Source organism: Malus sylvestris, chromosome 7, assembly GCF_916048215.2.
Source record: "Malus sylvestris chromosome 7, drMalSylv7.2, whole genome shotgun sequence".
In the NCBI taxonomy this organism is placed as follows: domain Eukaryota; kingdom Viridiplantae; phylum Streptophyta; class Magnoliopsida; order Rosales; family Rosaceae; genus Malus; species Malus sylvestris.
The window spans coordinates 24,314,772-24,337,203 of record NC_062266.1 but is presented as its reverse complement, the minus strand read 5'-3'; the positions used below and the strand labels follow the sequence as shown (position 1 = coordinate 24,337,203).

The 22,432-nt window shown below is 36.3% G+C and overlaps 1 protein-coding gene across 3 annotated transcripts; it reads right to left on the bottom strand.

Moving 5' to 3' along the window:
* Positions 1–241: 241 nt before the first annotated feature.
* LOC126628753 (exocyst complex component SEC8-like) lies at positions 242–17,788 on the bottom strand. 3 transcript variants are annotated; one of them, XM_050298547.1, is made up of 28 exons: positions 17,451–17,788; positions 17,305–17,369; positions 16,775–16,873; positions 14,282–14,494; positions 13,809–13,982; positions 13,001–13,105; positions 12,359–12,468; positions 11,757–11,930; positions 10,480–10,636; positions 10,283–10,389; positions 9,874–10,181; positions 9,600–9,757; positions 9,347–9,462; positions 8,888–8,958; positions 7,070–7,200; positions 6,921–6,970; positions 5,256–5,356; positions 4,544–4,656; positions 4,287–4,394; positions 3,422–3,619; positions 3,115–3,200; positions 2,362–2,548; positions 2,180–2,257; positions 1,860–1,961; positions 1,216–1,290; positions 932–1,027; positions 799–848; positions 242–710 (listed from the first exon to the last, which is right to left on the bottom strand). In XM_050298547.1, the coding sequence occupies exons 3-28, from the start codon at positions 16,814–16,816 to the stop codon at positions 623–625; spliced, it is 3,198 nt and encodes a 1,065-aa protein (XP_050154504.1). In that variant the 5' UTR covers positions 16,817–16,873; positions 17,305–17,369; positions 17,451–17,788; the 3' UTR covers positions 242–622. The 3 variants fall into 3 exon arrangements, with proteins under 3 accessions (XP_050154504.1, XP_050154503.1, XP_050154505.1); XM_050298546.1 differs by having other exon boundaries at positions 17,305–17,361; XM_050298548.1 differs by lacking the exon at positions 17,305–17,369.
* Between the last annotated feature and the right edge of the window lie 4,644 nt (positions 17,789–22,432).

Here is a 22,432-nt window from a genome sequence, read left to right as displayed (position 1 = left end):
AAACTGGCGCTTGGAGATACTCTGTTTCATAGAACGGTCGTTTCTGGGCAAAAATTAGTAAACGAAGGCGGAATTGCCCAGACTCGAAACCAAATTTGGGTCACAACCTCCCGGAGCGTAACCCGAAATCATTCTCCGAGTTGAAACAACTGAAATCATTCACCGAACATAACCCGGCATAAACTAAACGATGAAACGGGCAGAGCCGTAGTCCCGTCCTCGCCCTCGGATAAACCGACGCTTTTGAGAATCAATACAAACGATTTACTACTACTAACCACCACGAAAATTTACATCGGCTTTCATTTCTTCCCAACCAACACTAAGCATTAAGTTGTTACACACTGCAAACGCAAATACAAAAAAATTGATACTACACATGAACAAATTATGAGAACAAAACGAAAAATGGAACCCTCGTCGTCATTATACCGTTCGGCAACAAAAATTTGACACAACATGGTGTGCCATGTTGGCCGGCAACTTCCACAAAATTCGCTCTTGTATTGCTTTCGCTGCATCCGCCATTTTGAGAATGACCAACACTTTATGTAGATGCTACCACCTTTTCCACAGCACATAACTCTTAGTCTTTGAAAAGATAGAATGAATCTGAAAAAGGCTAACGGGGTAAAATCTGTGATACACGATCTAGAGCATTGGCAGGAATCTCCCTTCCTGGAACCTGGACCTTTAGAAGATTTGCATACCTGTGAGAGAAATGTAACGTGTTATCCAGCAGCTATACAAGTTATTACGACCATGATATGTATAGGTAAGAGAGATCTGTCGACTAACTCTGTAGTCGTAAACAAGTGCTCGTGCTCTGTGATGAAAGCTAGCAAGGCCTGCAAACCAACAGGTGAAAAATATTGATCACCATGGGAAAACCAAAATATAGAGCAAAACAAATGCAATACCAATGACTTGCCTCGAATGGCATGTTTAGGAGTTCATAGTAAGTTCGGACATGATCTAGTCGTTGTTGTACACCTTCGCTGTTAATTGATGGGATAGCAGCCAGGGCCTGCAGTGCCAACAATAATTATTAAATGTGGCAATGTCAGTAACTTCAGGATCGGAACCAGAAAGCCTTGTCACAGCAATATTTGGAGTGTTCGAATAAGGGCTTAACACAGAGCAAGATATATCAAATAGATATAGCAATTAAGAAATGAATTAAGCCATTCAGATATGGATTAGAAAATGACTTACCTGTTCCAGCGCAATTGTATTCCGACATATCTGCTGAACGCCAAAAAGGTTGATTGATTTCATATCAGCCAAAGCCTGTTAAGATTGCATTATCTCACATCAGCATTGAGCAGTGAACAGATGGAAAAGATTTTTGGTCCGACGGAATAGATAAAATGCACATTATAAAGAAGCCTTCTCTCATGCGGTTCTTTGGATTTCAATCACTAAATGGATAAAATGGGTGATGGTGAATACTATATATGAATTCCTGAGCCCTGATTTCAATGATGGTGCAACAAAAAGCAAAGAAGGTAATGTAAGGCAATGGAATATTTTCTCTGCACAATTCCTCATGCTTGCAATGGCAGATGAATCAAGAAGTTCAGAGAAGATAATAAAATACAGCAAAAATTGTTAAGAAAATGAAGCCTTTTTACATTTCCAATGCATGTATTCTGATGTTTTAGATGGGATGACTTAACAAGCACCAATTTAATAGCTGAATCACTTGAACCAGACGTTTGCATGAGATTCTGAAAAAGGGACTATAAATATATATGCATATATGAATGCAAATATCTGAAATTACAAACTGGAACGCTGGTATATGGATAACTGAACAATCTAACATAAGATTCAGAGACTTCATAAAAAGTACAAACCTTGATGGATGCATTTGCAGCGATGCTACAAATCCCACCAAATATATAGTTTTGCTTCGTTCCTGCAATGAAAGGTGCCATTTCCTCATCCCTGCGTGTTATCTATGGGCAAAGAAACCCAAATATTATGTAAGAAGAGAATGTGGCACTCAGAATTTACTGATTCAAAAAAAATTAATATTTTTTCATTAAAATAAATATCCTTTAAGAAAGAAGTGGTGTATTGCAATTCATGTTTAGTATCTCTCTCCACATCAAGAGAAAAAAAGTATAATTTATCCAATGTCTCCCATCCGCTTACGCTGGAGATGAATACTGACCTGTGCAGTAAGTGAAATAATGAAGTCATCTGGTTCTTCTGCATCTTGGTCTTCCATGTATTCCCTATTTGTCATTTCCTGTTTAAACCATTTCAGTCTGCCGATGCTATGTTTATTACAGGACAATTCTAACAGGTATCACTCTCAGCCGAGACAGTATTTACAAACTAAACATCACATACCTGCATATGGAAAAGCGTCTCCAATTGCATCTCAACACGTAAAACCTTGAGGCAGTCAATTGCCAATTTTCTATACTCATCTGCAAATGATGCCAGATCCCTAGAAGCATCACTAGTTGCTCGTTGATGACGGTTCTTACCACTCTCTTCTACTTGATTTGGAGATCTGAAGGTTGTCTGCCCCAGCCTATATAATGAAAAAAAGTTGTGCTCGTTCATCTATCATGGATAAATGTGTAACAAATGTAGGAAGTCAAACTGAATAAAAGCATAAAAAAGATTCCATGTTTAAGGTTGAAACTGGACATGTACAAGTTAAAAACAAAGATCAGAAAAATAAGGGGATTGTAGAAACTTCTGAAAATAAATAATAAACTTCACACACAAGGGAGTGAAGGGAAAAACTCCTGAAACTGACTCTTTGCGTTCATGAAAGCAACATAATTTTGTGGGCATACATTGCATTTTCTTCGAGGAAAGGAGCATCAGACAGTTTCATTAGCATCCACACGAAATGCATGATTGTTTTCATGATAACTTGTTACATAAGAGAACTTGTTGCCACATTAGTCTCGGATAACACAACTCATTGCCATATGGAGGAAAGCATAGGGATTAAAAATAGGATCTTGCTGCTTTTTAAATAAATTAACAAGTTTCTTGTTGTCTGCTATGTAATCACTTACATACCCCACTGATGTAATAAAAGAAAATTCAAAACAAATTCTAGACTGCAGCCGGATGAGAACTTGCCTTTCAATAGACTCTGCAACATACTCCAATGAATCACTAAGGGAAGCCAGCAATATTAGTTTGTTATCATCACGAATTAGATTATCCTGTGAGAGGCAGAGTTGAAAAAGAAAGTCAATCCATCCATAATCTAAAAATTCAATGAATTAATCAATTACTTCGTCAGCAAGGCCTCACTACTACAAGATCTGAAGAGAAGTTAGTCTAAAATATTTTACTGATAAAATATAAACAATAAATGATAACAATAAGAATTTGATCATTTAAGTAGAAAAAACTTTTAACATCAGACTGGCAACTGAAATACCTGCTTAATAGGCCGCAAATTCAATAATAAGTCGCTTAATTGTAATTCAACCTCAAGACTTTCAGAATCTGAAGAATGGGTTTCGAAGTTTGACTGACCAAACGAATTTGGTAAACAGGTACTTGCTGGATCAAGACGCATCAACTGCTCGATATCATGTCTTCCAATGAGCATATAGCTCTGTTTCTCCAGAACCGCCTGAAGAATACCAAAAATTGGATTAAACTATAAAATCAAATATCATGGCACGTGCCACCTACATTTCAGGGTACTGATTAGAATTCAAGAACCTATAAAAGGTCGTACCCAGTGCACAAGGCTCCCGCTTTACGCAGGGTCTGGGAGAGGTGAATGTCGGCTAGCCTTACCCCCATTTATGGAGAGGCTGCTCCCAAGTCTCGAACCCGAGACCTACCGCTCATGGGCGAAGGCACTTGCCATCGCACCAAGTGCGACCTCTAATTCAAGAACCTATAAATGAAATAAAATGTGAAAATCACTCTTTCACATTGTTGACATTTATATTTGTTTACAGTTGGCATCTCAAGTCTTACAATATAGCAACTATTGCGGTAATTAAATCTATGTTTTAATGTATGGTTGCCATCAATCCTATAACTGTATGGCCATTGCATATTGTAAAAATAATGTCAATATAGTGCTTGTCCGCTAATCTCTACTTCTCTTTCTGAAAGGAAAGGAGATGACACTTTGCTATAGCAGCTTGAAACAACCAAATCCAGAAGAAAAATAAATATTCAAAACATTAACATAAAGCAAAACAAGTAGACTCAAAATATATCAGATCTACAAATAATACTGCTGCGCTAAGGTAATAGGAGAGTGAGAAGGGAAACATCCTTGCCTCCATGTATGCCGTCCGGCATCGTTCAAAGGTTCGCTCGAGGAAAGTTTGCACATACTTCACAAGGTCAACGGCAAATTTAGGCATAGCTTGTGCCCAACCAAGCACCTAGAGTAAATCATTTCAAACGAGATTATTTGTCCATATATTTAAAATAACTTGAGCACAATGTTAAAAAAGAATCATCCGCAGTGGAGCAGATAGACACTACTGCAATACTATAAATGAAATTCTCTTAAGGAAAAGTTCAAACTTGCCTCTTTTGCTAAAAAATCTATTGCCAACAGTCCCTGTAAGACAGGTCGACCCTTCTCAATTGAAGGAGTATAAGATGCAGCAGCATGTGCTCTGGGCCGGAATGCAGCTGGACCTATAAGAATTCAAAGACTTCCCAAAATCAGATCTTTTTAGTGCAAATGATGTGACTGTTCTGTTATGTACGAGAAAACTTTTGTTCAATGCTCCAGATGAGTGAGGCAGTAATAGTGGAATTCCTTATTGTTTACAGAAATGGTGTCCAAGCATGTACCTATGAATATGTTTTAATTTTTAAACGTCCATTTTGTTAGGGTTGCATTGAAATTTCCCGAGAAAATGAAAGTCTTTCGCTTTTCATGGTCATTTCGTACTGAAAAGTCAATGCCATAGAAACTCTATATAAAATATAATCTGCATGTCTACAGGATTCAAACAGTAATTATACAAAGTGCACGAGCCTCCAACCTTTTACTTGGGTAAGATTACTTAAAGATATATAGCTTACACCTAAGTATCATTAAATATAAGTATCTACATTTTTCTTACACCTAAGTATCATTAAATAATAGTATCTACATTTTTTTCAAAAGCAAATTTTATTAGGTTTTAGGACACATGAGTGACATCATTTAATCGACATAGTTTCATGCCATGCAAGAAAATAAAAAGAATAAACAAGATCACTGTAGAATAATTAGTTATAAAACTTGCTTGATATAGCTTGCTGTACGCCTTTTCTGTAGTCCACAAACATCGTGGGAAGAAAATGGTCCTTCACAAAGTTCTCCACAAAAGCCATCAATCCATCGTTACTGCAGATTCAGAAGTTAATATTACAATTTTTTCCAAAAAAGTAAATGGAAACAAAGAAGAGGAAATGCAATAACCAAATTCATGATAACAATAACAAGAAATATGAAGATAACAAAGAAGATGAACCGAACTCATCTGTGGATCAATAAGCACACAGATCACAGGACCAGTTGTTCACTAACCCAAAGCATAACCAACTTCAAACAGCAAGGGTCCCAATTTTGAAGGATTACTATATTTGAACCTATATGTGTGGGGTTAGTGAGACTACAACTTATGCCTGAGACATTCGAAACTTCAAACCCATATTCCTCCTTGTAGCCCCTACAATAGTTAAGTCCATATCATTGTGACTAAGCAGGAAAAGATTTCACCACCCATTCCCTCGTGTGTTTGACCATATTTGATGGTTATCATACTTCTGCCTATCCATAGTAAAATACCGAAACTCATGCATCAGTATGGACATATGAAGGGTGACTGCAAAAAGTGATACATTTTTTCCTTTTTTTGATAGAGACAACATATATACAAATGACTATTCAGAACTGTAAGCTATCAATATCGAGTTGGCAATGGCACAACTGAATTGGATCCCTTCTGGTGGACAGATGAGCAATGCATACATGACAGTTACTGGACAGATGCTACCTTTACCTTCCTCTTAAATATACTTAGACAGATAAAAGAGGTTGAGTAGGTTCAAAACTTCAAATATATCAAGAAAGACGACTTGGCATTGACTTTAGAGAATATTGCCAACATATCTATATATATTTAAAGCCAGAAGGCAAAAACGTTGAATCATTCATAATTCCAAAATTACCGCTCCCTAATTAAGATTTTAAAATGAAACAATTTAGTTTTAATAAAATTCTAAACAGAACAAAACTACCAACTACACAGGTCGGTAGTTTTTCTTTTTTTATTTCTTTAATTTTTTTTATATAAAAAAATATTTTAAACAAAAAACAAGAATAAAAATTACAGGTAAAGAATAAGATGTAAAATAGAAAATTGCCACATGAGGGAGCCTATGGCAAGAGGCTTGTATATATATATGGATAAAGGGAGAAGGCAAAAAGGGTGAAGCTTCCATAATACCCAAATTACCCTACTCCCATTAGGAATAAAAAAAACAACATTACGTGACAGTGAATGTTTACGTTCATTATTTTTCAAAATATATTAATAAAAACAATAATATCTAAAATAACTATAATTAAAAAAATGTAAAACAATAAAATTTTAAAAAAAATGTAAAACAATAAAAAGAGCCAATTGCCACACACATAGGCATGTGGCTACGCTTGTGGCAAGAGGCTAGTATTTATATAGCTCATCAACAAGACTAATTACAGAAACAGGATCAGAAGTTCAGATTAAAGTTCAACAGTATTTTCTTCTATCAGCATATTTCCTTCCCATGCCAAGTAATATTTGATTAAGCAATAAAATGGAAATAAAGTGAAAGAAACTAACAAATAGCATGCCCCATTGCTGTTAAACATAAAGTGATATGCACAATTACAAAGAAAAGAGTAATATGATTTTGAGGCTTACCCTAACTGGGAATACTTTTTCGGAAGCATTGATGCAACCTTATCTGTAAACTGAAGAACATATAAAGTCAGAAAAGGTCAAAAGACAAACCACTGTGTACAGATCATAAAGCTCATGTTTAAAGACATGATTAAGAACAATCGTAAAACCTGAATAACAGGCCGGTATACAGATGCTGCAAGATATATGCCTTGCTCAGGCAAGATAGCTGCAGACCCATAACCTTCTTGTGAAACGTTTGGACCTTTCCTACTCCAGCCTTGACGAATGAGATCAACCCCTGGAGAATGGAAGATGCAGACCACCGTAACATGTTACTAACTAATAGAAATGCCAGACACAACACGTTGAAAGCTGAAGAAACTTTGAATCTAGAAGAATTTAGAAATATAACTTATGAAAGCAACAGCCTATTGAGAAAGTTTTTAAACTAGAAAAGTACCCTTAAGAAGTATGTAATTTATTCAGTAGATAGAACAAAACACTCCAACTTGAAGATTGGTTGTGACATCAAACGCCATAAAGCAATGGTTTTGAAAAACCGACGACTTACATACAACGGAGCATTTCAATTATACAAGAAAAGTGATAGTGATCTAAGGTCTCTCTATGAAATTCTTGAGGTGATGAATGTTGTATTTCCCAGCCCATTTGAGTTGTCCTAAGTCTATTAGGAATTATAGTCTTAAGAGGATTAAATTGTTTTCCCAAATGGAGTGGTTTCCCCAATTGGAGTTGGTTTCTCAACTGGAGAAGGATTCATAACTATATTCCAATTAGGATTAGTATTCCTTATTGAAGACAACCTCTATTATGTCTATATAAAGGGGCTATTGCACTAGTTTTGAATGTGGAAAAAAAACAATAAGTTGTATACCACTCAAAAGGAGTTAGAGTGAAAGAATATTGTAACGGCCAAGTGCGTGCGAGAGGAGAGAAAAGAGAGAAGTGTGTATTTCTTGCTCTTGTTCTTTCAGGTTTTTCGTCAAGTTTTATTTCTAGAGGCTTGACAAGATTATTCATTGTACTCATTATTGATACAGTGAAAGTTTGTTGTTGCTGCCCTGTGGACGTAGGCAAATAGCCGAACCACGTAAACTCTTGGTGCGATTTATCTTTGATTATTTGTTTTCGGTTTCCTGAGTTTGCCTTGTTTTTCCCATTCTTAAACGTGATATTCACAACAATGATAAATCAGAATGATTCAGAGTAGGAAAAATTCTCCCTTGTAGTTCATGGTCATGGTAATCTCCAGAAATATGAGAAACATAAACAAAATAAATGATTAAAGCAATAATTCTATTGGGGCTTGGACATACAGGTCTTATGACACAATCAATAATTCAATGCACAAATTTATTGAGTAACCTTGAACACACATCAGACAAGCTCAAGAAGGCTATATCAGTACCTCTGAAGTAACACATATCAAACAAACTGTATCATGTCTATCGTGAAAAACAAAGGGCTCTATGAGAACCTCAGAAGTAAAAATCTTCTGTCATCAGCATTTTATGCTTCTAATATGCATAACTAACAAGTAGCTCATCAACTAAGTACACAGAAAGAACTCATTTCTAAAGGAATTTATAAAGCTATCAAAGCTACATGAACTTGATTATGGAAATCATGTGAGGGCCCACACCCAAGTATATCAGGGTTTGTATTTCTCCAAAGGTCTTCTATGCATCAGCAGTTCCTATCGACATATCCTTACCAGTTAACAGTGTCATGTCTTATTGACACAGGTACAAGCAACAAGGTGAAGTAAAGGGTCCATGAACCTTTGCAATATTCATAACATTAACATTTACTAAATAAGGCTGCCATAGTTTGATGCTATCCATCAGATATGGCTGACATTCTAACAAGGATAGACACAGTATATTTAATTATTACTGCATGGTGTTATTCGACTATCATTACTCGAGATGGTATTAAGTACTGCAGGAGAAAATCAAGCATACCTTGGTTGGGAATAGAAATTGTAGCATCTGTGAAGCGAAAAGCAAAGGTCAGACCCTCTTCTGCACCATCCCTGTAACCCATCATCATGAAAAAAAGGCATAAGTACATAGTAACTCCTTGCAAAAGGAGATATATCCCAAAGAGTAAGAAGAGGGACCTAATGTCACAAGTGACATCATATCTATACAACAATATATGAACCTTTGGCGTTTATGGTGGATTAAAATTTTCCAACCAGTCACAAATGTTTCATTTAACCATGTGTTTCATTCTGCATACCCAAGGATTGGCTTTAAAATGAAGAGCACCCATAGATTAAAGTAGTCGAGAACACATCTACTATCAAGCATTTTCGAACCACTGCCCACTGGTGGTGCTTTCATTAGTTTTTTAACTAGAAAACCACCAGACTATCAAGCAGTATACAGTTAGATGGAATATGAAACCAATTTCCTTGCCTCTTGTCTTTGGAAGGGACCTTGTTTGCAAGTCTAGCTGTCTGTACAGCAGCATCAGCAGATGCAGCTTCAGGAGTTGCCCGCAGAATCTCACAAATAAGTTGTTGGCATTCACTCTTTAACACATGAAAAGAAAAAGGGAAAAATAAAGTAAGTTTTAGAACTGCCATGCATGTCACTGCACAGAATTTCCTTTAAGGGATACACCATGTGGAATTTTTTAACCATTAAAAACTTGAAACAGATAGCTTACCTGTAATACTGTCAAGGAAAAACCAATGCTATAGCCTCCGGTAACTTGAGATGCTTCTAAATCAGTATTCCGATTTACATCTGTTGGCATTGATTTTGGCGTGTTCATGTCAACAGAGGACTTTGATTCCAAAAGCTCCCCAACAACAACATGGTTCTCTGAAGAATTATATTAGGAGAATTTAGTTTCATTGTTAAATACATATACGTATATGCACATAACTAAAAACCTAAAATAGAATAAAGAACACATTAAAAACTGAAAAATATCACACCAAATATCCGAACAACAGCATCCAAAACTGAATCAAGAAGTTCTTTTGCCGCGGCTTGTGCTTTCCCTGCAGGAGCCATCACAGGTGAGACAGGGCTTACTGCCAATAGAGTTCCAGACAGTGATATCCCATTCTGACGTTTCTGTTTTGGCAACTGATAACTTTGTAACTGTCCCTTCATAAAATGTAGGCCAGCTGTAGCAGTTCGGGAAGCTTGCCCAATCCCAGACCTTGAGGAATTAAGAAGCTCGGCATGAGCTTTAATCTTGGATGTGATGATCTCATGAATTGTAGGTCGCAATCTTTGGCTGTTATGGGTAAGAACAAAATATCAAATAAGTTGATAAGTATTCTTGAAATACGGCAGACAACCAACCAAAAGAGGTAAAAGTAAAACCAGATAACAAACCATATTATAGCACCAGCAGCTGCAACTTTTCTAAGCATGCAAAGGCACTCAACCATGGTCTGCAAATACTTGATATGAAGTGGAGCATCACTTTTCTTTATTGCTTCCTACATCCAAATAAAAACCCCAGAACTTTCAGCACAAAAGAAATTCATTCAAAAGACAACATGAGATGTGAATAATCACAGTTGTCATACAAGAAATTCATCCGGAGTGGAATACTGAAGCCATGTTGGCATCTCACGAGGAACAATTTTGACATCACCATTGATCCTCACTGAAGTATGCCCATCTGAGGTAGCTTCATCATGCAGTTCCGAAGTGCCCTCCTCATCAACGCCATCAAAAGATGAACTAAAACATTTAGAATTTAGATGTAGAATTACCAAAGGAAAACGACAACATAATAATATTAAGAATTCAATCTTCCAATTATAAATGTAATTCATCCATACAAGATTATGACCTTCAATCGAACAGACGTAAAAAGAATATTGCAAAAAAGCTATGTAAAAAATCATGGAGGCCTATCCACAAGTAGCCACACATTACTCTAAAAACACTAGTGGCATTTTTTAACTTCTTTCCAAAGACTACTTTCAATGGGTACTCAACAGCCAATAAAATATAGGAAAACTAATGAAAAGGGCTTGAAAACTTTGAGTTTTAATGATAAGGACAAAATAAAGGGTAAAGTGAATAGTACCATGATTGACTTTTTAGTGTAAAAATATGGTTTTTCGTTAAAGTGAACAGTACCGGGTGCTTTTCGTTAAAGTTCCCATAAAATATAGGCTTTTTAGCCAAAATGGTCCCTGAGATTTGCATAACTCCTCACTTTGGTCCTTGAGATTTGAAATTGATAGAATTGGTCCCTGAGTTTGTCAACTATCAACCATTTTGGTCATTCTCTGAAATATCTCTATTAAATAAGGATAAAATGACAAAAATACCCTCAAATTTTGTCAAATCATTTTGCCCTATTGTTTATTAAATTGAGGGTATTTTTGTCATTTTGATCCTTAACATAATTTTTCATCAAAGTACCAAAATGATTGATGGTGGACAATCTCAAGGACCACTTCTATTGATTTCAAATCTCAGGGACCAAAGTGAGGAGTTATGCAAATCTCAGGACCACTTTGGCTAAAAAGCCTAAAATATATTCTCTCCAGCATATTGAACTCACGGGGAACCTTCCTCTTAATTGAAGATGGATACTATAATATTCAAACCAATATACAAACCTCCAGGAGGGTCTTGAAGAAATTAACCACATAAAATAATGCAGCAGCAGATAAAATGTCCAATAAGAATTTGAGGCATTGTGAACTTACTTTGATTCTAGAAGAGAGTATAAACAAAAAAATCCACAACTTGCAAGTGATATAATTTTCAAATGAAAATAAATGCGATAATAATGCAGGTTGAAGGAAAAACCCAGCATGCAATAATAATGCGATAATAATCTTACCCTCCATCAACAGAACCTGTCCTATATGATCCATCTCCTTGATTACCGAACTGATTGTCACCTTTTAACAGCCTGGTTCTTCGAGACAGGGATTGTGAATTACTCAGTGAAAATACAGCAGCTGTGGTGGTTGGTACCTCATCATCCATTTCTTGCAAACTTAAAGCAGCTGAGCTGCAGAAAGAATCAGCACAAGGACAATATATATGAGAAATAGCTTTTGAGAGTATAGCACAGGATAAAAAGAAAAATACAAAGCTAGAAAATTGATCAATCATCAATTTCCCCAAAAGAAGAGGACAAGTGCTCCCAGAGAAGTAGAGTTCTATAAAATCATCACAATTTCATATAATTATGGTTTGTCACAGCAGCAGGAACAAAAAAGTGTGCAGCTAACATGAAATAGAAAGCAGTAGATGGAAAACAAATCCTATAATGCCTAAATCCCAGAACATCCCAGCCACCCCATAAGTATGCAAATAAACTGAAAGCAATAAAGTAAAATGTTTCTTCATTTTTTCCCCTAGAAGGTCTTATTTTTAAAATGATGCTAAGTATATGAAGGTACCCAAAAGGAAAAAAACGTCAACACAAGTAAATACCTATATTCACCCTTGTTGTAAAGATGAGCATGTAAATCCTCTAGCACTTTATAAAACAGAACTCCTCGCAACTTTGTCAACTCAGAGCGAACATCTTGAAGGGCACCGACCTGAGCCAATCAATTATAACTACCAAATCATATATTCACTAAAACGGTTTCCTCAAAGTTATATTGCATCCAGAAGAAGAAAATGAAAGTGAATTTCTATTAAAGGCCCTGTTCTGATATTTTCAAGAACTGTTAGTGTCAGATACACCACCTTTAAGGACGCATCAACCAGATAATAATTCAATATCTAATATCATTAAAATAGTTCCACCACACCTTGTGGTGCAAAGAAGCTAACAATTTAAAAATATAAAAAAGAAAATTGGTGAAACGCTATGATATATTGGATGAACAAAAATATTGAACCTTGAAGTTGACACCATTATTACTGAACCGGCCGGCAATAATGAAACTTGAGAATAAAATGGGACAAACTGTTTTAGGATCTAGTAGTTAGATAAAACTAAAGTTTCAACCAAGCCACCATAAAAGAGTAGGAAAAACATTTATGTACAAATTTCAATTTAAAAACAAATAAAGTAGTGTACTGTTTGAAGATAATATTTTATTCTTTTAATATAAAACACCCTACCGTTTGAAGCCCCTCTCTTTCAAGCATCAACATTGATTGAACATGAAATTGAACAGCAGCATAATACTGCTTTTCGGCAATCAGCTTCTCTATTCGAGCTGGAACCTGAGCCACATTTTGACCAGATAATAGATGAAATGAAACATTTAGGCACAAAGTTGATTCAGTTGGAATATTTTTATCGCCGGTAGTTCAATGAAAAAGTACGGATACCAGACAATACAGATGTATCAAAGCATAAAACATATGTGTTAAATCTAAAGCTACATTGCTAAGTAATGAGTTGTAAGCTGTGAGCGTGCGTGTACTAAAAAACATTTAACTTTTATTAGATTAAATGGAGTAAGGTTCTATTCTATTAGTATAGAAAGGGTTTGCATGATATCTGAGAGCCCTCACAGCCCAGGCACAATGATGCAGTTATCAGGGGCGCTCTCTACCACCGAGCTAATAGCCCGCCATGCGGGCCCCCAGCTATCTCATGAGCTGTAAAGGTCAGGGTTTAAATAACTTATTTCAAAATTCAAATAAAAATAGACATGAACACATGCTCATCAATTTCTTTATGTACATATGCATACTCATGGATTTAAATATGAATGAGCAAACTAATACAATTGCAACTCAAGTACAATGGATTGAGCAGAACGCAGTTGACACACCCTCCAAAAAGCTAACTTCATGGTGAAGAGTTCAAATACTATTGACTGAATGAAATAATCCCAATACTCCTGAGCCTGGTATTGTCTAAAGATATAAAAATTAATAAATTAATAAATTTAAAAAAAAAGAAGAAGATAAGACGAACCTTAGATATGCCCTCAATTTGATCTAAGAGGGAGATTATGTGCCGCAAAGTAACTGACCGGTACCATAACTGATGCAGTTGTTTACTACGGGCACTAAGACGCTTCTTTGCTTCAGCCAAATCAACCTTCAGGACACCAACACTTTGAGTAGATTCGCTGAACAACCGCAAGATCTGGAAAGAATTGAGTAGAGTAAGATAGTAGTATGCAAGAGTCAACTCTTGTTTTTGACAACCGTCCACTTCCCCCAAAATCAGAAACAAAAAAAAACCATTAAAACACTAGCATTTTCAAAGCAAAACATTTTGATAAATAATTTTTTTTTTGTCAGGAAACAGATGAATTATTGAAGCACCCACAAGATTCAGTTTCTTATACGACCACGGATGCTAAAAATATACAAAATTGAAAAAATTAAAGAAAAAAATGGACAAATAGATTAAATATTCTTATCCAGAAAGATATACAAGACCTGAGAATAATTTTGAATTGCTTTATTGAAGCCACTGTGATAATTATGCACAACTTCATCCACAACCTCCTCAACAACATCACTTTGCTCCTTCAAAAACTGGACTTCACCTTCACGATCTTTGGACGTCAAAATACGAACAACATGAGGTAATGAATCAAAACGAGCAGCAGCCCAGCTCTCATCGATCTTTGCAATCTCTTCCCTCAGATACTGAAATTACCATGATGACAGAAGAAAAATTGAGAAAGTAACATCAAGAAGCACTATGCATAACAAAGCATGCATGCTAAAGTTTAAACACTGTATTAAATTATTGTTTTCATATGCTGGTGCATGCTTCTAGATATTACAGTGAATTCTCTGTATGTAAAAGACATGTATTAAAAGCGTGAGGCATGGGCGAGGCGTCCGAGGGATAACCCAGCCTAGGCGTGAGGCAAAGCCTCACGGGACCTAAATTTTTTAATAAATACACCGAGCGTACATATATATTATATTAAAAAAAAATTACACATATATTATAAATACATAGGCACACATATATATACATATATTATATTATATATATAAAATAGAGGATGAAAAGCACAATGAGCACACATATAATAATGCATGCAGACAGCACACACATCCATTATATAAAAAAATAAAAATCAGAAAAAAAGGCAGAGAGATGATAGTACAAGGAAGAGGTATGAGGCAGTTAAAACCCTACCCAAAATTTGAGTTTGGGAGTAAAAAAAAAAAATCCCCTGAGGCGCACCTAGGCGGCTCCGTCGGCGCCTTCCGCCCACTCCCTCAAAACAGAGGCGGCAACCCTCAAGCCTAGCCTCACAGGGCGCCTAGGCGCGCCCTGAGGCAAGCCTTTTAAAACATTATCAAGAGTATGTTAGGATTTGGTTCGTCATTTGTTAAGAGTCCAATTTTGTTTAGGATTGTATTAGGAAAGATAAAGGTGCACAGATTCTTGTCCTACCATGATTAGGAAAGAATTAAGTTTTCTTGTACCATTAGATTAGGAATCCAAAATGCAGAAACGGAATGGGAATGCAAGTGTGCCTTCCTAAATAGATTAGGAGACTTAATAAGTAAATAGGTGGGTAAGCCGCACCCCATAAACACAAGAGAGATCAGAGAGACAACCAAGAGAAAGAGAGGGATTAGTTCTATGGTTTACAAAAGCACTGTTTACTCTATTATTAATTCAAAGAAGCCGTGATTTCTCAAACCAGAGAAATCACAACAGGACGTAGGCAAAGGTTCTACCGAAGCAGTATAAAACTTGTGTGTTTCTAGTTATTCTCTATTTGCTAAGTTTATGGCTTGTTTGGAAGTGCTTTTAAAATGGCTAAAAGCACTTTTGGTGAAAATGATTTTGGAACCAATCCTTTGTAAAATGACAATTGAATCCTAAAAAAGCACTTTGTTTCTTCATATCCAAGAATCACATAACTGGTGCTTCTTGCAGGAAGCATTTTAAGTGCTTTTGGAACACATAAACATTTTCTCTAAAAGCGCTTTCAATCAATTTAAAAGCAGTTCCAAACAGGCCCTCAGTCTATTGCCAGATGCATTAAAGAACAAAATCCAGAGGGGAGTCGAAATTCTAACAGAGTGTCAGGCATGAACATATAAAAACCTACAGCTCTTTTTCTGATAAGTATAGTTATTACAACGTGGATTCCATAAACTTTTTTCTGAGATTATTTTTCAATTTAGAATCACTAATAAACTGTTCCTTCCAGTTTTACTGAAGAAAACTATAAGGATTTTCACCTTTTATAGCGTGTACGACATTTTTTTATTACCTAATTTTATTTAAGACATGCCAAAGGGGTGAAACTGGGTGTGTGCAGGAAGCATACACAAAAGACCAATTTGTCACAACAAAAAAAAGCAAACAAATAAGATGAAGTGAACCCGGGTGTTTTCCAGAAAAACTGCATCTTCAGAAAACAAGGAGTGTTGGGATCAAGTCAAACTTGCAAAATATAGTAAATAAACCCCATTTTGTAATTGACAAGTAGCATTATGGCGGGTATAAATTTAAGCCTACAGCAAACGGTAAACATCTATGAATTGATGACACAACACGTTTTCGTCAATCAAACTTTTAGCAAGAATCTTTTCCTTATTGAAGTCAAATCAGATATATTATCAGAACTTTGAAATGAGAAACATGCACCAACAGCAAAAAATAAAGCACTAAGTTTCTAGCAGCTAAAGCATGCAACTTTTATTTACAATCGAATAAAGAACATGTCTTGTGAATTCTGAAGACATATCAAGAATAATGAAAATAGAACCAACTCTATACAGTCAAAAGTTAATTTTACGCAGAACCCTTTTACGAATTGCGATTCCTACCATAGACACCTGCACCGCCAAACCCCCTTTGCCTGAGAAATGGATTATGAGCTCCATATCCAGTGCAAACAACCAAATATATAGTTATTAACAGGTGTAGTAAGATAAGTGACTTGAACTTACTGCCTTGTCTGGAGACACGGGCAATCCATCAAAAAGTCCCATAGTGAGCTTTTACCTCGGCGGAGCTGTAAAACTCAACTCATTCCAGCTTATCCCCAACTGGAAATAAAGGGATGGTTTTTTTCAATTAATAAGGACGGAATGGGAAACTCAAATAAGCCATCTTCAATAATACTTTGTTGAGCTAAAATATTTAGCTTTTCTTTTTCAACTAAACAACCAATAAAGTAAATTCCAATTCAAATTAACTTCTTTCCTAATCTTTCGACGAAATTCGAGCAACCGAATATGGCATTATAAAAATTCCAGTTCCAAAATCCATATGCAATATCTCCTAGACGTAGAAGTGGAATATCTTCAACTGAGCTCGAGACAACTACTATGCATGTTTGAGTTGAATATTATATTACCCAAAAGCTAAAAACACAACATATGCCGCAACACTTCAAACTTTCCATTCATTTTTTTTATGTTCCCCACAACTTTCTCAGCAACCAAACGGAAAGGTAAAGATTGGAAACAAATATTACCTCTAGATCCAGTACGAAGAACTCCGAAACCAAAGCAATTACGCGCAATAGGAAGACCTAAGCTTCTAACAAACCAATAACAGATTCAATTCGATAATCATTGAAAAAATGAACAGTGAAATTCATTGAAAAAATCAAATGATCACCGATTATTGAGGCGGCAATGTTCGTAATCGAATCTTGAACGGAAAACGGCGTCGTCCTGGAGATGTAGAACTGTGTTCGGACGGAAGTCAATTGAATGGGAGATTAGTGGAGAAGTGAAGAGTGTTTCGGAGCTGGGATTTGGGGTAGGGTAGGGTCTGGAGCTAGATATGGATCAGGTCATCGAAGCCGGAGGCGTATTGGAGGTCGGAGCTCGTGGCAGCGAATCGGAATGCGACGGTGGTACGTAGAGGCCAACTGGATCGATGGTTTGCCAGAGACGAAGAGGTTGAAGAAGAAAAGTATGAAAGAACGACACGCCTGCAGCTTTCAACGGACTTTCTTTTTTATTAATTTTTTTTGTTAAGGTAAATATGGAATATTTAGATATTGACGGGTCGGATCATACTCAGGATGAATGGTAAATTTTGGTTATGGAGAAAATAATGAAATAGCTATTTTATTTTAGGAATTTTGCCAAAATTAATAAAACATTTACAATTTAATCATAACAGTATGTTTTGATGAGTTAAATAACTAATAATCATATATTTTTAGTTGATGACTATTACTCCAATTGGGTTAAAATTAAGCATTATTGCTACAATTATCTCTTCATATAATCTAAACATGAAACAATTAATCAAAACTACATATTAATAAGAGTTAATCTCAGTTTACTATTATCAAGGTTTTTGGTTTTCAACATTTGGTACATCAAGTTTTTTATCTCTGAGTGGTACCTGAAGTCAAAATTTTAGGACAGTTTCGTAAATTTGTTAAGGTTGCGGTTAAGTTAGCTGTTAACTAGTGACGTGGCTTCCAAGTGGATAATGGCTTAGCGTCACGTGTCAATATGGGTCCATGGCGAAAATTGGGGTTGTTGGCTTTGGGGGAAAAAGATCATCTCCGGATCTTCTTTGGGGGATCCGAGAGATCAATTAATTAAGTTCGTTCATCATATATCGTGCGGTCAGTTTTGAATGATGTACGATGAACGGACATGATTGATTGATCTCCCGGATCCCCACAAGCAGATCCGGAAAGGATCCTTTTCTGACTTTAGGGATTTGGGAAAATGCTTTCTTATATTTGGAGAGATGATTGGGATTTGATTTTTATTTTTTAATTTTTTTTTGTTTTTTAATTTTTAAATTGTTAATATCCACGTGACACGATCATTGGTCCCTTAACTTAATGGAGGTATGAAAGTGTAACAGCCCGTCCCTAAAAATTATGATTTTATAATTTTAATAAGTGAGTTTACGAAAATGCCCTTTGAGGCAAAGTGTTGACTTTTGTTGATTGTCGTGTCGTGTCACGTAAGGTTTATTTTCTTGGCGTATTCTCGTAGTACTCATCGCTAAGGATACGTGGGCGCAAACGGAACGCAATTTGGAGTTACAACGAAAGAGATATTAACGTTTAAAGTTGAGGGCAAAATTGTAAATTTCTATTTTCTAGAAAGCTCCAGATTTCTGGAGTTTAATCTAGTCATGCCACGTGTGTAGCTAGGATTGAAGCAAGCAAAGATGTGCAGCGCGGATGGGAAATAAAGAAGGAACAGGGGAGAAACATTGAGGAATGCGGAAAGGAGAGAGAAGGAACAGACTAATCAGAAACATAAGAAAGGAGGGAAATGAGGGAGGAGAAGAAGAAGGGCATCGGCTGGATCCCTTTGAGGAACCGTGACCCGACTCGGGTTTATCTCCCAACTCTGGCCACCATGGACGGCTATCTTGGTGTCAATCGAGGCCAATCGATACCTCTGTCAATTCCACCCCAAAAATTAGAGAATTTGGCTTGATTTTTGCAAAACCACACAGAGGGTACGACAGCACCATGGCTCAAATCCACCATTTTGGAAATGTTCTGTCCCAATTACCACTACCACTAGACTCCCCTTGAGGCCAGGAACAAAGCCCAATCAACATTTGGGGCGTCAAAGTTGATTTTCGTGAAATTGAGGCTTTTCCCGACAAAATTAGCCTTAGTCTCAAGTATGAAAGTTGTTCTACTAACTGAAATCTTCATTTCTATGAAATTTGATAATTTTTAGAAATAGTTGAATTTTCCGGCAAGTCGGGGGGCCGACCACCACCTGCGGCGGCGCTCAGGCCGAGATATCCCCTGACCTTCCGATTAACAAATTTTCGTCATTTGTACCTAGTTTCATTAAGAATCGCCACCCGATTATTATAGCAATCGACGATTTGACAGTTGGATCGTCACTAAACTTTGATACGTTGTAGTACATAATATTTGAGGATTTTAGAAACTTACGGATCGGGAATCCGACATACGGATCTTCCCGAATAGGATTTGTAAGTTAAGTGTTCTATTGACAAGAATTTTAAGATATGGTTTGGTAATTGTTCTAGGCGCTGATTGTTTGTGACGTCTCGAAGTTGTGTCAGGGAATTGTAGCGTAGACTCCAGGCGAGTGGGCTTTTGGTTTTCAGTATATATATGCTTGGTATTTTTCCCATAAAACTTATTTAAATGGTTGTATGCTCTTAAATGCCATGCCAAATGTTTTTATATTTAGAATATGCATTTAGTAGTTACTTATGTTATTGTTGACGTTGCGAACGCTCATGCAAGTTCCAAGTGAGTTTATAGACTGTGGATGTGAGTTGTATGGTTATGATTACCCTTGATGCATTTAGAGCTCATAAACCTGCACCCTAGTGTTAGTGCTTCTGCTCGTGGCCAGGGCACAGTCTTTCACGTGATGTTTACCTCCCGCACCGCACGCTCACCTTGGATCCAAGTTTGGTGCACAGTCCTATCGTACATATCACTATAGGTGGTTTTGACTCGTAGGTAATCTGCGATTATTCACACAGTTTTCACGTGATCGTAGCACTTAAGCGTACTTATTACACCTAGTCCTGTTGTACTTACCACATTAGGTGGTTCCGACTCGTGTGCAAGCATACTTGATGAGCTATAGGTTCAGCCGTACAGGCCACCATAGGTGGATCCGGCTAACATTTCACTTTTCATTAATTTACTTCACCCGGTTTACTTATTCATTATGCTGAAATATTTGACATGACATACATGTGGATTTTGGTATTTCGAGTATGGTTTTGATATATGTATGTATTATTATTTTCTGGAAAATTATACGGGTTTTACGATGAAGGGTTATTATTTTTGAAAAAAGAAATGGTTTTTGAAAAACTTTGTTTTTGCCCACTCACATTTTCTGTTTTACTCCCCTCCAGGTTCTAGTAGCAAAGTTTCTGTATTGACGAGGATTCTTCATACATTCCAGTACAGGTGGCTTCCTATGACAGTATAATCCTTATTTTACCTTACTGTACTTTACTTATACTCTGACATTGCGTGTGAAATGGGTCCATGCCCGCTTACCGCGCACTCGTGTACTTAGGCACTTTTAGAATTAAATTTATTCACATTTTCTATATCATCACACTTTATGGCTTTATCACCTTCCAGGTATCGCCCAGCACAACTCGATTCGGAGTCCTAGTGGACTTTCCGGGTCAAGGTGTGTCAGAAAGTGTCTTATAATTATGATTTTAGGTACCCGACTGAGATAAAAAAAAACTTAATGTATGAAATGTTGAAAACCAAGAAATTTCAAGATAGTAAACTGAGATTAACCCTATCAATAAAACTCTAATTGTCAACCAACTTCATAAAATTACCAATTTAATCTTCTAATTAAAACTGAACATAAATAAAAAAAACATAAACAAAATATAATTTCAGACAAATCAAATTTTACTATTATTTTTTAAGTTTCATCCACATATGATAATAATATATCTTTAATATTAAAAAACATAAAGTAAAATAAACTTTTTTACCCTTTCTCATCACTTCACGTAGCCCTGACAATTTCTGACACGACTCGATAACCAAACTGAAGGATTTATTTTGAAAAACATGTTCATTTGAGCAACATCATATAGCATGCAATTAACAATTAAAGGCGGAATCATGCTTGCATGCACTCAAAAACAAAACATTACCATGAAATTCAAAGCCTAGTAGATTGGTGAACCATTAATCAACTCAAAACAAAGTGAGTTGAAATTATTACCTTTGTAGATTCCTCTTTGCATAAGCAAAGGCTAATCACCCAAAGAGATAGGGCCTTCATTCCTTGCTTCTTAGATCCATGGATTTGGATGGAAAAATAGGTTTCTCCAAGTTCCCAAAATAGGGAACCTCTAAGTCTCTTCACCAAGGTTTTATTGTAGAAGAAATGAGTGACCTTGGAGTAGTAGGATTGCTAGATGTACCCTCCAAGGTGTTGGCCTCTTTAGAGAGAAAATGGAGAGACAATTCTCACCAATTTTCCCCCAAAATAAACCCTTTTAATCCTTCATGAATATTTGGCTATAAAGTCATTTATATAGTCACTTCTTTAAGTGACCTAAATAACCAAAACCCTAATTCATCACAATATGGCCGGCCATTTAGGGAGTTTTGGGCTTTTGGGCTTTAATGAATCTTTATTCATTAAATTGTCATACAACTTAAGTTAATGGGCTTGACGTTCGAAGCCCATTGGGCCTTAAGGTCCAAAACTATCCCGAAGTCATTTAACGAACTTATTCGTTTGATTAATTAACATATTAATTAATCATTGCCATAAATAAATGATTAAACCATTTAATCATTCTTACTCATTTCCGTTTAATCTTCAATCTCTACCTTTTATGGTGTGCGATCCATTAGGTTCCTTTTAGCGAGGTAGTGGGCGATTAAAACCATTTTACATCGATTGTGAATTGAAACTATTTTCAATTCTCCCTTTAGTGATTACACACGTTTAGGGCTTCCACAAACCATGAGTGACACCTAGCAGCATATCATGGTTACCCAAGCTAATCAGAAGAGGATAGAGAACCTATTCAGTTCGGGATTACAAATGCAATACGGTCTTTCTCTAATCTAATACTCTTGACCACATTGTTTGGTATGATAGTTTATTTACTCATGT

Coding starts and splice junctions, on each gene's coding strand:
- LOC126628753 (XM_050298547.1), bottom strand. CDS start 16,816: ATGGGACTTTTTGATGGATTGCCCGTGTCTCCAGACAAGGCA. Junction 8,959..9,346: donor GTCCCTTCCAAAGACAAGAG/GCAAGGAAATTG, acceptor GATGGGTTACAG/GGATGGTGCAGAAGAGGGTC. Junction 849..931: donor TCCTAAACATGCCATTCGAG/GCAAGTCATTGG, acceptor GTTGGTTTGCAG/GCCTTGCTAGCTTTCATCAC.